This window comes from Poecilia reticulata, unplaced genomic scaffold (assembly GCF_000633615.1).
Source record: "Poecilia reticulata strain Guanapo unplaced genomic scaffold, Guppy_female_1.0+MT scaffold_125, whole genome shotgun sequence".
Lineage (NCBI taxonomy): Eukaryota > Metazoa > Chordata > Actinopteri > Cyprinodontiformes > Poeciliidae > Poecilia > Poecilia reticulata.
In genome coordinates, this window is record NW_007615013.1 from 41,111 (window position 1) to 53,631 (window position 12,521).

Here is a 12,521-nt window from a genome sequence, read left to right on the forward strand (position 1 = left end):
CCTGCTGAGCGAGGCGAAGATTTTTTACAAACACGAAAGCGAGAAGCGAGAAGCGAGAAGCTTTTAGCGTCGCATAACTGACCAGAAAATGTTTCGTTTTACTTCCGGGAAAAAAAAAAAAAACAGGAATCTGGAGGACAAGTTTGAATTAATCGCATATTTTCAGAAACGTTCACGATAAATTCCCCCAAACATTGGTGAAGTTATCAACAAATCCATTTTTCTACGGGCGGTCCAATGGGAACGAAGACTTTAAGCAATAAATCCATTTAATCACACAGGATAAATTAAAATAAAATAAATGTAACCATCTTCCCTTTAATAGATGAAAAGCCGTCATTTTGATAACGTTTAACCACCAGCATGAAGAAGCTACTTTTCACTTCCTGCCACTCTTTCCCGTCTGTTATCATCATTCTTTAAATACAATTGTATAATTCACGTTTGTTTATTTTGGATTTTTAAATCGTGTGAAATGTTCTGTAGAAATTAAAGTAGCGTTAAATCAGTTTAAAATGGTCTCAGAATGACAATATTATCGTTTATCGCAATAATTTCTGGGACAATTTATCGTCCAGCTAACTTTGTGATTGTGAAAAGGCTAGGCTGCCTTCTACTGCCCCCTAGTGGCTGAAGTCAGGACTCTCATCCAATTCGATTCAGAATCAATATATATATAGAAAATGTCCCAAAGTTTTGTAACTACGCGGCACATCGTGTAGTCGTCATGGAGACGGTGCAGAAATGCAAAAAGCTGTTAAAACGATCAACGCAGAAATCATTTTTAATACTCATCTGGATTAAAAACTGATCTTGGATAAATATTCCCACCGTTACTAAAAAAAATAATCTCCAACTCAACGTGAACATCAGGAAGTTTCCAACCAACTCCCAGATATTCACGTCCTCCTCGTTACGTCAGGATTTATTGATTGATATTTAGTGAAAACTGTCTCGGGGAAATTAAACGGAGCCCTTCCGTCAACACGAAGCAGGAGAAAAAGATGGACGTGTGGGAACCATCGAGCTACACTTATTTTTATCTTTCAAGCCTCAACAAGACAGAATCAATCGATTCCGCATCTCCAGAGGATCAGCCTGGATGAGAGCGGAGCGAGCAGCGGCGGGCCTCCTGAGGCGAAATGGATCCGGGTTCGACTGGAAGCAGGACGAAGGAGCCGACCGACAACCAGCAGATCGATAACTTCTCATCAGAGAGAATCCATCGTTTTAATCTACAGCTGGAGGTCAGGATGACGGCGGCGAGTGAAAACAATCAAATTAGAGCCGGAGCGACGTTGTAAACACACAGGTAAGCAGTTACATCCCTAAAAACCATCCAGGACTCTTCAGATCTACACTCGTTTACTGGTTTCACTGAGTTTAGGTTCAACGTCTGGATGTTAAAAACATGAAATGTTCCGTTTATTTTATTAAACACATCAGGATGGATGGATGTTTAAACCTCAGGAATGTTTCTTCCTGCTCTCCTCTGGACTTTTCCTCTCCTCGCAAATGTTTCGCAAAAATAAAAGAAACATTTGATTTGAGTGATGCCGACTCCCACCTGCAGGTGGCAGTGTTTCCGACTTCTACCACCCTGTCAAGATTTTGTCTGTTGTCAATGTGGCGAGTACCAAAATGGAGCTATTTGTGTTCTTTAAAGATTTAATCTGCTCGTGTTTTTCTTCAATATGTAGATTTTTGGATTTAATTGGAAAAAAATATTGTAAATATTCCTAAAGTAGTGCCACAAAATCTGGGATTTTGATGGTAAAAATCCCAGTGTTCAAAAGTGTTGATGACAACGTTCCTACAGGTGCATATCGTCCTTCCACCAAACTTTCCATGAATATGCATACAGCACTCAATGTGACCATTATGGAGCATTTCTGAATTAAATATGTATATTTTTAATTGGGCTGATGTAATATTTGTTATTACTGCTTAATTATCCAGATCCGTGTTGCAGAACTGAAACGTCGTTCAGGTACGACTGGAAACCAGCAGCAGTCAGTTCTGTACTGGCTGAAAATCATCCAATTATTGTCTGTATTTTAACTTTTTGATTGCTAAAATCAGTAAATATCCGTTTATGTCTGACAGAAGTTATATTTTTGGTGTATTTTTACCCCCAGAATTCTCATAAATATTCTTTAAAATTTTTTAATCTAAGATAAAATTCAGAAAATGTCTTAATAATTTAAACCATTCCACTGGTTTTACTTTGGTTTTCAGCAGAAGAACAGAGAGTCTGGGTGTTTCAGCTGCAGTTATTTTTGTCCTCCCTTTTCAAGCCTCAACCAGACAGAATCCATATGCAACAATCTGCTGAGGATTTCAAAATAAAAGCCTCCTGAGGAGAAATGGAACCTTTTATGATAACAATCACGTTTCACTTCCTTCGCCTTTATTTTCGAACAGATCTGCTCGGCAGCCGTCATTCATAACCTCCATTAAACGTTGAAGCTAAATGCTATCCGAAGCGCTGAGTCGGCGTTTCCCTCCTGACTCCCGACTTTCCCGCTTCCTGTCCCGCTGCGCCGTTCTGCCTGGCACACTTCCTGTTTGCCTGCCCCGTGTCACTTCCTGCTCAGAGCAAGCAGCTTTTTTTTTATTTCACGTTTTTCTAGAATTGAGCATTGAAAAGTCGCCACGTTCATTCAATGCATGAATAAATAAATCCAGAACGGTGAAAACAAAAAGGAAGAGAAAAGCACCGCGTATATAAATGTAGAAGCTTTAAAAAGAAACATAAAAGAGGAAAAAAGATCCTTTTTCTGAGAATTATAACAATTCACTTCATCAAGTTGCTAAATAAATGTCAACGCAAATCTTTTTAAATGTAATATATGTAGTAGTGACTTCCTAGAGGTCCTGCTGTGGCGTTCCTCAGGGCTGTGTGCTCGGTCCTGTCAGTAGTTTGTAATTATTGTGCTTGTATCTCTGCAGGCACTTCGCAGTGACTTCCTCCTGCTCTGCCGTGTTTTTCAGGACCAACTCGCTCCGACTCCAATAATTACGCCACCAGCTCCAGGTCTACAAGACGCAGCTTGTCCAACGTCTCCACTCTGAGGACGGATGGATCAAACTTTCTGAGGACAGCAGATAAAAACACGGCCGAGCCGCTCGGCTCACCATGGCAACCAAATGCAGAGCGACCACGAACGGCTTGCGGCGAGGAAACGCGTCTCTGTTTGTGTGAAGGGAACGAGCTGCAGCTTCCAATCTGAGGCGTTTTTATCATCTGTAGCTAAATTTCAGCTTTTTATTCAAACATCTGCAGCTAAACTACCTTCAGTTTAGTTTCCCTGAATCTGCAGGGAGTTTCAGCTGTAATAAAAGCTCAATTTGATCCTTTTATGGCCTGATAACCTTACCTTTGTTCCCATCAGTCCACAGAAACCGAGACTAACACTCAAGGTCTGCTGGAAATGTAGCAAACGCAGAGATTAAAGAGCAAATTCAGGCCACAGAGAGGATCCAAACATTCAGCGTTTGGAGGCTCGTTTCACTCTTCCTTTCTTTAAAAACTGCATCAGATGTAGAGAAAATCCAAACACTCAACAGACTCTGACAGAAACGATCCCGAATCTAAACGTTTTCCAGTTAAAAAGCTTCCGAATTCCCAAAGTTAGGATGATGGAGCAACAAGTGGAATACAATAAAAACAATAAACGTTTGTAAATATTTATGCTATAATGAGCTTTTGGATCCATTAAAAAGTAATCAATATATCGAATGTTTCTTTTCTTATTGACAAAAAAGGATTGAATTGCTTATTTGCATCTTATTTTTCTAATATATGAAATAAACTTAGGTGGTTAAATAAATAAAAAAAATCAGAATATGGCTTTTTTATCTGATTACCTGATTAATCGTGAGAATAACTGATTACTACAATGATCATTAGCTGCGGCTCTAAACTGAGCTCATTTCTGTAACAGTGGAGATGGAGGAAAACGGCCAGAACACTAAATGAAACATCCACTGGAGCTGCACCCGCTGCAAAACCTGCTTCTGTAAAGGAAACTGAACTTTGAGCTGCCAGAACCGAAGTTTCTGCACCAAGGAGATCCAACTCTTCTGGTTTTTAGGCTCCTTCCACTGAACTCTGGAGCATTTCTGACTTTATGAGATTTTAGTCGTTCAGGTTTGGAGCCTCGGTTTGCTCATGGTGGGGCAGGGTTGGGGTCACCGGACCAGATTCCTTCTGCTGCCCTGATAACTCCAGCAGCGCTTCCTTCCCGTCACACCATTAGCACACCGTGTGACATCCAACGCAAAGAGTGAAGCTGGAAAAATGGCATCACTACAGACACCGGGTCAGAACCTGCAGCTTCCAGTCTTCAAACGTCACAAAAGAAAAGGAATACTCTGCAACTCCCTCCAGAAAACTGAAATACCAATTACAATGGTGGGTACACTTCCGCTAATAGCTAATAGCTAATAACTAATAGCTAGGCTAGTTTTGGAAACGTTTAGCACTCTTAGCTTCCCCTAAATTATTTTTTCAGGTTAAATTTTAAAGCACTAATTCAATTAGTTGTATAAACAGTTGAATAAAGTTTGTCGTCCTATTCATGCTCTTATTTTGAAGGTGGTGACGCTGCTGTTCTCTTTCCAGTCTTCCTGTTCTCTCTTCTCTGAAGCCCTACTGTCGATTACTTAACAAAACTCAACAAATATGAAACTGAAACTACGAGTGAAACATCTGTACCAAAAAAACATATATGCAGGCGTGTAATGACAAGTCCGCCCCTGCAGGGGGCGATATACTACGCTGTAGCATTTGTTGCTGAGACAAAATGGGACCAACATGATTTAAGTTGGCGCGTTAGCATTAGTTTCTGCTAAATACTTTGTCACTGTAGCTCGTTAACGAAACTAGCGGCCACATTTGAGCAATTATAATATTTTTTTTTCCATTTTTCCCTTGAAAGTTTCAGATTAAACGCATTTTAATATTGAACAATAACCTGAGGAAATATAAGATGTTTTTTAAAATGTGATTTCATTTATTAAGGGTTAAATAATCTATCCACACCAAACTGGCGCTGTGTGGAAAAGTATTTACCCCCCAACCTTCGTTCTGCTCTGCTATCACCAGCCAGCGGTTTCCGCTGTGCAGAAGCTCAGAGGACAGATTCCTCTCAGATTGCTGCCGAGTCGTGTGGCTTTAAAGAAGAATGGGAGGAAACTCTCCGAGGAGAGATAATCAATCTGAAGGTTTATGCTCTGCGGTAAGTGAATTACATCTCCACAGCTTCTGCTTCAGAGGAATCTGTGCCACGCTGATAAAACAGCCGGCAAAACAAGGAGGTTTCAGGAAAGACTGACCACAAAAACGCAGGTTTACTGCTGCTGCTGGGAAAACGGTTATAAAACCCTCTAATGCTGCTACTGTGCGCTTCAATGTGTCATCTGGTTGGAAATCTGCTCTGACCTTTAACCCGCTAATCCTCATTCAAGTTCAAATTGGCAGCAGGGAATGCTGGAGGGGATAAATCCTGGTGGAGTCCAGGAGGAACCCGCCAGACCGGTGCAGCCGCGTCTTTCCTCAGACGTTTCCCAACAGCCACCAGCCTTAACTAGCGAGCAGACTTGAGTCACTCTGGGCTGAGACGTGTCAGAGGAGGCCTCCGAGTGCAGCCGTGCAAACAAAAACAAAGCAAAAAATAACTGGAAGCACCAGGGAGCAATTTGGAAATGAAGAGGCAGCCATAACAACCACCGCTGCATAAAACGCATTAGCAGCGGCGCTATTAGAGAGGAACTGTGGAGGAGTTATTTGGAGCTGCAGTGAGTAGGATGCTGAATGACAGGAGCTGCAGGGACATGTTGGGCCCTTCAGCCAACATCTACCCAACACAACAAACACAAAAGGCTCAGCTGAGAGCAGCGCACCCCCACAGCAAACCATCCGGGGCCCTAAAGGGACCCATTACACTAAATTCACATCCTGAACGTTTTTATTCTTCCAGTCGGGTCTCCGCTGCTCCTAAAAGCAACGCAAACTCTCAAGAAAAAACAGCCGTTTTTGGGCAATAAGTTAATGATTTCTGGCGTCTGGAAAATGAGCCGTTACCTAGCAACCAGAGTTTGGTCAGCTGGTACAATGGCCGCTGGAAAAGACAACTGTTTTGCTGTCGACTTTGTTCGATATTAAAATTATTCCACAGTTTGACTCAAATTTTATCCCAATAGTTTTGGATCTGCATATTTTAAACTCTGATTCACTAACTGTTGAATGTTTTCTGGAGATTGTTTATTTTTGGCTGCATAAGGAACGAGAGCCGTCAGTCGTTTCACTATATGAATGAACTTCAATCATTTAGATTTTATAAATGGTGTTTTTATAAATATCGATTATTATTATTATTGCTCTTTTGCAATACCTGTAGCGCAGTACAGTAATCATTACCCAGGTTTCCTGTAGGATTAGTGGTTCTGCGATATTTTTTGGGACTTTTTCCGTATCTGATACTCCCGTGTCTTCTAGCTTTTAATCAGCGCTGCCTGCGGGGTTTTTTTGTGGAACGGCGTAACGACCTGTTTGGTCGGCGCGCTGCAGCGTAGCGAACGCAGATGGAGGCCAGATGAGGCTGAGCAGCAGATAATTACAGCCCTCTGCAGCCAGACGCACCGGCTGACATCCGTCTCCCTCCGACAGGCAGGGAGGAAGGTGTGAGTCAGGTGAAGGACAGATCGGTGGGTCTGACCTACAAACCGTCCTCCTACTGAAGGAAACTCCTCAAAATGTCACGCTAGATGATTTACAACATGCAGGAGATCAACTTCTAACTTCATTCTGACATTTTTCATCAACAGACAGGAGTCCTGTTTTGGTTTGGTTGTTTTCTGGACAGAATCTGTCCTAAACAGATTCTTCTCGTCTCTGATGTGTTTTAAAAGCATTTAAAGAGTAAAACTGATATGAACCGACTTTACTCTCTACAGAACAACAAAACGATACGAAGCGTCTCTTCGTCATCTCTCAGGCTGTTCTTTAGGAAGATGACAAAGTTCTGGTTTGATGGGACCAAAATGGAGCTTTATGTTCATCAGACGGTGTAAAGCACGGTGGTGGCAGCATCATGTCAGACAGAGAACGTTTATTTTCCATCAGGACAACGACCCGAAGCATTTAGCTACAGCTGGGCAGAAAGGTTTGACGAAAACAAGCAGTGGCCTAGTCAAAGCCCAGACCTGTTCACAGCTTAGCAGGAAAAATGGAGGAAAACTGCAGCCTAACTGAAACCAATCCAGGCGTAAACACTAAATATTTATGCAACGACTCAGGAACTGAGGAACGGTTTTGGGTCAGATAGTTGGTTCGGTGGAGTTTCCAGAACCAGAACCAAACATGATCATAAATCCTGAATTAAAACTGCTGGTTTCTATTCCTGCAGTGCAGAAGAATCAGAACCGGCTCCAAGATGAACCTCTAATCTTCTGCTGATCCTCGTAAAAACATCGAAGCCCCGACCAATCGGATCCGCCCTCGTTAAGAGCCTCGTTAGCGGCAGAGTGAGCCAGCGCTCCCCCTCTCTGTGCTGCTGGGGGGTAATTAAAGTAATTAGCTCTGGGTATCAACATCGTCAACCGTCTCCAGGCGAGTCCATCAAAGGTTGGGATGAATAATGGAGGACATGAAAGACCTCTCCTCAGATCTGCGGCTGCTTGCTGAGCGCGATCAGCTCACATGAAAGCAACAAAAACAGAATCTAAACAGTTTTTTCACCAACGCTTCTAGTTTCAGTCGACGTTTATAGAAAACAAGATGGCCGCTCGCCGCTACTTTTTACATTTCAGTGATATCAGAGGATTTTATGAGACTTAGCAACACATGGTGTGGATATTAAGGGTTAAGATAGCAGCCATGTTGGGATGACTTCCTGAAGGCGGAGCTTCAGACAGAGCAGGAGTTCTTAAAGTGACAGGCGCCAAATTTCTCTGAAATACGGAGCATTTTTATAACAACTGAAGGTAACATAATTACTTGATCCTGCTATAAAATGGCTGCCATGTGTCTGGAAAACACACAATACTGTCCTTTTACTGGGACTTCCAGATTTAGTTCAGCCTGCTACCGTCGCATTCCCATCATGCTTTGCAGCGTGATTTATGAGGGAAGAGGCGATGAGTGCTGCAGCACTTTACAGACGGTTGTAGCATATGATCCCACAGTCGGAGGCTGAATGAGCAGCAGCGGCTGCAGCACCAGCTGCAGCAGGATGATGATGTCAGAGGCAGCAGAGCCTCCCAGAGCTGCAGCCCTGAAGGGAAACACTGAACAACTGGACCGAAACACGTAAAACCAACCAGAAACAGAAAAATGATTCTTTTGCTGTTTTTAGTTTTTCAGTGTTTACACAGTAATAAAAAAGTGTTGGAATGACGTGTGAAGGGTTTTCAACGCAGCGCCGGGTTGAGACCTGATGATCCGGATGTGACGGGTTCTGGTCCGACATTAAAACGAAACTTTTAACCCAAATTTCAAGAGTTGTTGGTTCGTATTAGAGAAACTATTAAAGCAGAAATGAGTTTTAATATGAATCTGACAGAAATTCAGAATGAATGAATGAATGAATGGATGATATTTCTCTCCCAGAGAACAAACAAGTCTTTTTTCATGATCCAAGTTTTGTTTTCCAAACCATTTTCACTCAGAAAACTGATCATTACCAGAACCAGAACCACCAACAACTGGATCCCTGAAACAGCTTCAGAGCCAGATTTAAACCTGTTCAGTTTTAAAGAACTGTTCAGATATTCAGCCAGAAAAACTGCAAAGTGAGTCTCAACCAAAGTGAGTTCTTAGAACAGCATAGAAACGGTGATTAAGACTCTAAGGCTGCTTCTATTTCACTGCGTAAGACTCCACTGCTGAAGTAAAAACTCAGAACAGAATAAAACCTGAACTGAAAAATGTTCTCAGATTTCCAGATTTTTGGACCGGCACCAGTCAGAGCACCAAACTGGTCCCACTTACTCATGGTGGGAGCGCGGGGCTGGGGGGCAGGACGAGGCCTGGGTGGGGCAGGTGAGGCTGATCTCCGCTGGGTCCTTCTGAGGGGAACTCATGACCTGCAGAGGAACCAGAACCAGAACCAGAGTCATTCTGACAGCAAAATCACCAAAACTTTGATTCCTACAGACATAAAACATCTTCAATCTGCTGTGGAACGAAGATTCAATCTGAATTTTATTCAGATTTTGTGTCTGGACAGCGTTTTGAAAACAAACATGGCTTCCCTCGGCTGACTGAAGACGAGTTTCTGGTAATGTCCGCCTTCTCGGGGACAGAAATGTCGGCGGGTAAATTACCAGCTGCGTGTGTGTGTGAGCCGTTAGCGGCGCGGCGTTACGGCCGGACCAGATTACAGTAATCTGATGATGGCGTGTGGTGATGGGGGTCATTTGATCGCTGCAGGGAAAGGATGCAGGTGACGGAGAAACAAAGCAGATGTGAAGGACTGAAAAAAATAAATCTCTATTTAGGCTAAAAAATATAATTTTATTTGTGATATAAATGATAATAAATATTCAGTTCTAGTTAAGTTGCTTTATTTTTATTTCTTATGGCCTAAACCTTAATGGGAAAGACTAACAGAAGGCGGAATTCATGCATAATAATGGAAAGTTAAGTGGAAGGAAAAGGTTCAGAAGACTGTGAAACTAACAAAGATTTTTCTGGAGAACTTGAGCTGCACTGATGGACTATTTCAACCCATCAGAGTGTGGATACCGCAGAAGCCCGTCACCAGAACAAACTTTACTTTCCACACTTCCTGCCAGTTTGCTCTTTTCTCCAAATGTCAGATCTCACTTCTTTTTTCCAAATGACGAACAGCAACTCGTTTAAAGCCTCTGATCTGAACTAACTATGAAAAATTAGGTTCAAACTAAATGTTTACTTTAGTTTGGACCTAAATGTTTACATTTTTAGCAAACTAAGTAGCGAGCTAAATATTTAGCTAGCTCTAAGCATACTAACTCCAACTTAAATATTTCAAACTAAATAGTTTTGAACAACATGATGTAAACTGCGTAACTTTATAAAAGTCACCTCACCAACCAATCAGTGCAAACCTGCCAGAAATCCCCAACAGAACCAGTTTTCTAATTTCAGCCGACACAGAAATGAGAAATATTTTAGTGAAGCACATTCACATCCACATTTCCTCGCTTCGAGTCAGAACAGCTTCAGGTTTTATGAACTGAACTTCTGGCTCTTCAAACTTCCTCAAGCAATGAAATCTTCTCCAGGTTCCACTGCCTGCTGCTTTCATTAAAGGAAGGAAATGGCTTTTACACGGTTTCCTGTGAGAGGTGAAGGTCGCCCGGTCCAGCAGAAACAGAACCGGTTTGGTTCAGTGAGAGACGTGGAGCTGCTGCTCTGACTGTGAGGGTTAGAAACACCAACCAGACACGGAGCAGCACAAACACAAACTGGCTGCATCTCCTCCAGAGTCCAGCAGGACGGTCAGCATCTGGAGCCGCAGCGAGTCGGAGGATCAGCAGCCAATCAAGCCCAACGTCACGAACTGAGCGTCCAAAAATGTATCGCCATCGCAAACGTATTCTTTGAAAACAGCGTTTTTCTCTAGATTAGACTCCAAATGGCTTTTAAAGCTCAGTGAATGATCAGTGATCAGGTTGAACTGGGTCGTTTTCACCAGAATAAAGACCCAAAACCATCCGGTCACATCAACACCAAATCAACCTTCCTCCACGTCGACTCAACAGGAAGGAAAACAAAGAATCATGGATGAATTTTCTGTCTGCAAAACACAAAAGCAAGAAAAAGAAACAATTTTAAGGCAAAAAGTAAAACTGAGACGAAAACTTTGACAAGTTCTGGATGGACGGTTCTGTTGCTATGAAACGGACCCTGAGAGTCTGGGAAGCCATGTGACGAGCGGGCAAATCCGCTGCCCTTTCAGCAGGAAAACACACACACACACACACACACACACACACACACACACACACACACACACACACACACACACACACACACACGGTCGGGTTGACTCAATTGTCTGCAGCACAGATTGAAAAGCAACTCAAGGAGGAGATGAACTAATCTGTGGCGGCTGACCCCGACGACTGCCAGCTTTTTCCATTTCCTGTCCGTCACGGAGCCTCAGATCGGCTCCGGCTACAGGGCGCCCAGAGGACGAGGGGCGTCAGGGGTTGATTACTTATTCAAGTGTAAGAGCTCAGGTGAAACTGCTGCGTTTAAAACCTGATGCTTGACTGAAACATTGACAAAAATGTATCCAAACCAAAATGTCTAGTCAGACTTTGACTAGGCCTAACCCCGTCACAATAACTACATTTTCTGGATGATAAATTGTCCCAGAGCTTATTGTGATAAATGATAACATCATTGTTTTAAGACCATTTTTAAGCAATATAACATTAATTTAACATTTTAAATTTCCAAATACACAAAACAACAAATACATTAATTATTAAGTCTGTGAAAACAAAATAATCCTTAAAAAAAGGTTTAGTTGAACCAAAACTGACGACTTTTATCACTCAGTTTTTAATAGAAGCAGAAAAATGATAAATAATGTTGTCTTAATTGATTTATTGCTGCTTTTCTTCAGTATTTCTTTCCATCTGAGGCTGATTTGTTTCTCTCTGACACCTTTAACCTACTTCATGTTGTCAGACTGGTACCACTAAATCCATTTCCAGATTTGGCTGGTTCTCCGTTATCTGGCCTGGCTTTGGCTTAATTTAAAAATGTTGCAAATCAAAATTATTTCATGATTTTACCAGTTTCACACGGGTCTAGGTTGGTTTCAAAAAGCCTTTTTTGCCGTTTTCTTACTGAATAAAACAATAATTCATCCACATTTCTTTGTTTTCCTTCCTGCTGATACAAGTCGACTGTTTTGCGTTTAAAAAACCACTTTAAACTAATTCTTATCTCCAGAAAATGAGGTCATTACCGAGCTAAGAGGAGTATGTTGCGTTTTCAGAGATAAGCAGCAGGAATGCAGGGATTGATAACAGATTCTCTGTGGTGAAAACCATTTCAGATCCAATCCGCAGCCAGCAGATATATCCTAATTCCTATCGTTACAATAACATTTTATGCACGGCCGCTTAGACTTTGACGCTGATAGTTTGAAATGACCTGGTGGCTGCTGCATTTTGGTTTTCATCTGCAGCTGAACACAAACGTGAAAAAGTAGAGTTGAATATTTTTGCATGGCGCTGTGTGTATGGGACTCCTAAAATGCCACGTCGGACAGAAAGCAGCAGGATTTCTTTTTTGGAAAGGTCAGATTGTTGAAAACACGCAGCGTTGTTCTCGTCAGAGCTGAAAACAGTCAGAGAATGAAGAGTTGGAGGGCTGGAGTCTTTCTGTTCGTCTTATCTTCATCGTTGTCTGTTTACAACAGAAGCCCCCATCAAACTGTCCTCAGAACCTGAGACAATTATTGGAAAATATGATAATTTAGCTCACTTTTAAAGTGTTTCAAATAAACCCTGAA

The 12,521-nt window shown here is 42.0% G+C and overlaps 1 protein-coding gene across 3 annotated transcripts in view; it reads right to left on the reverse strand.

Annotated features, from left to right (window-relative positions):
• Positions 1 to 12,521, reverse strand: part of usp6nl (USP6 N-terminal like) — a 54,791-nt gene that overhangs the window by 37,035 nt on the left and 5,235 nt on the right. For all 3 annotated transcript variants that reach the window (XM_008401586.2, XM_008401585.2, XM_008401588.2), the window contains one exon: positions 8,996 to 9,090. In XM_008401586.2, the coding sequence (XP_008399808.1) occupies positions 8,996 to 8,999 (4 nt within the window). In that variant the 5' untranslated portion in view covers positions 9,000 to 9,090. The remainder of the gene's footprint in view (positions 1 to 8,995; positions 9,091 to 12,521) is intronic.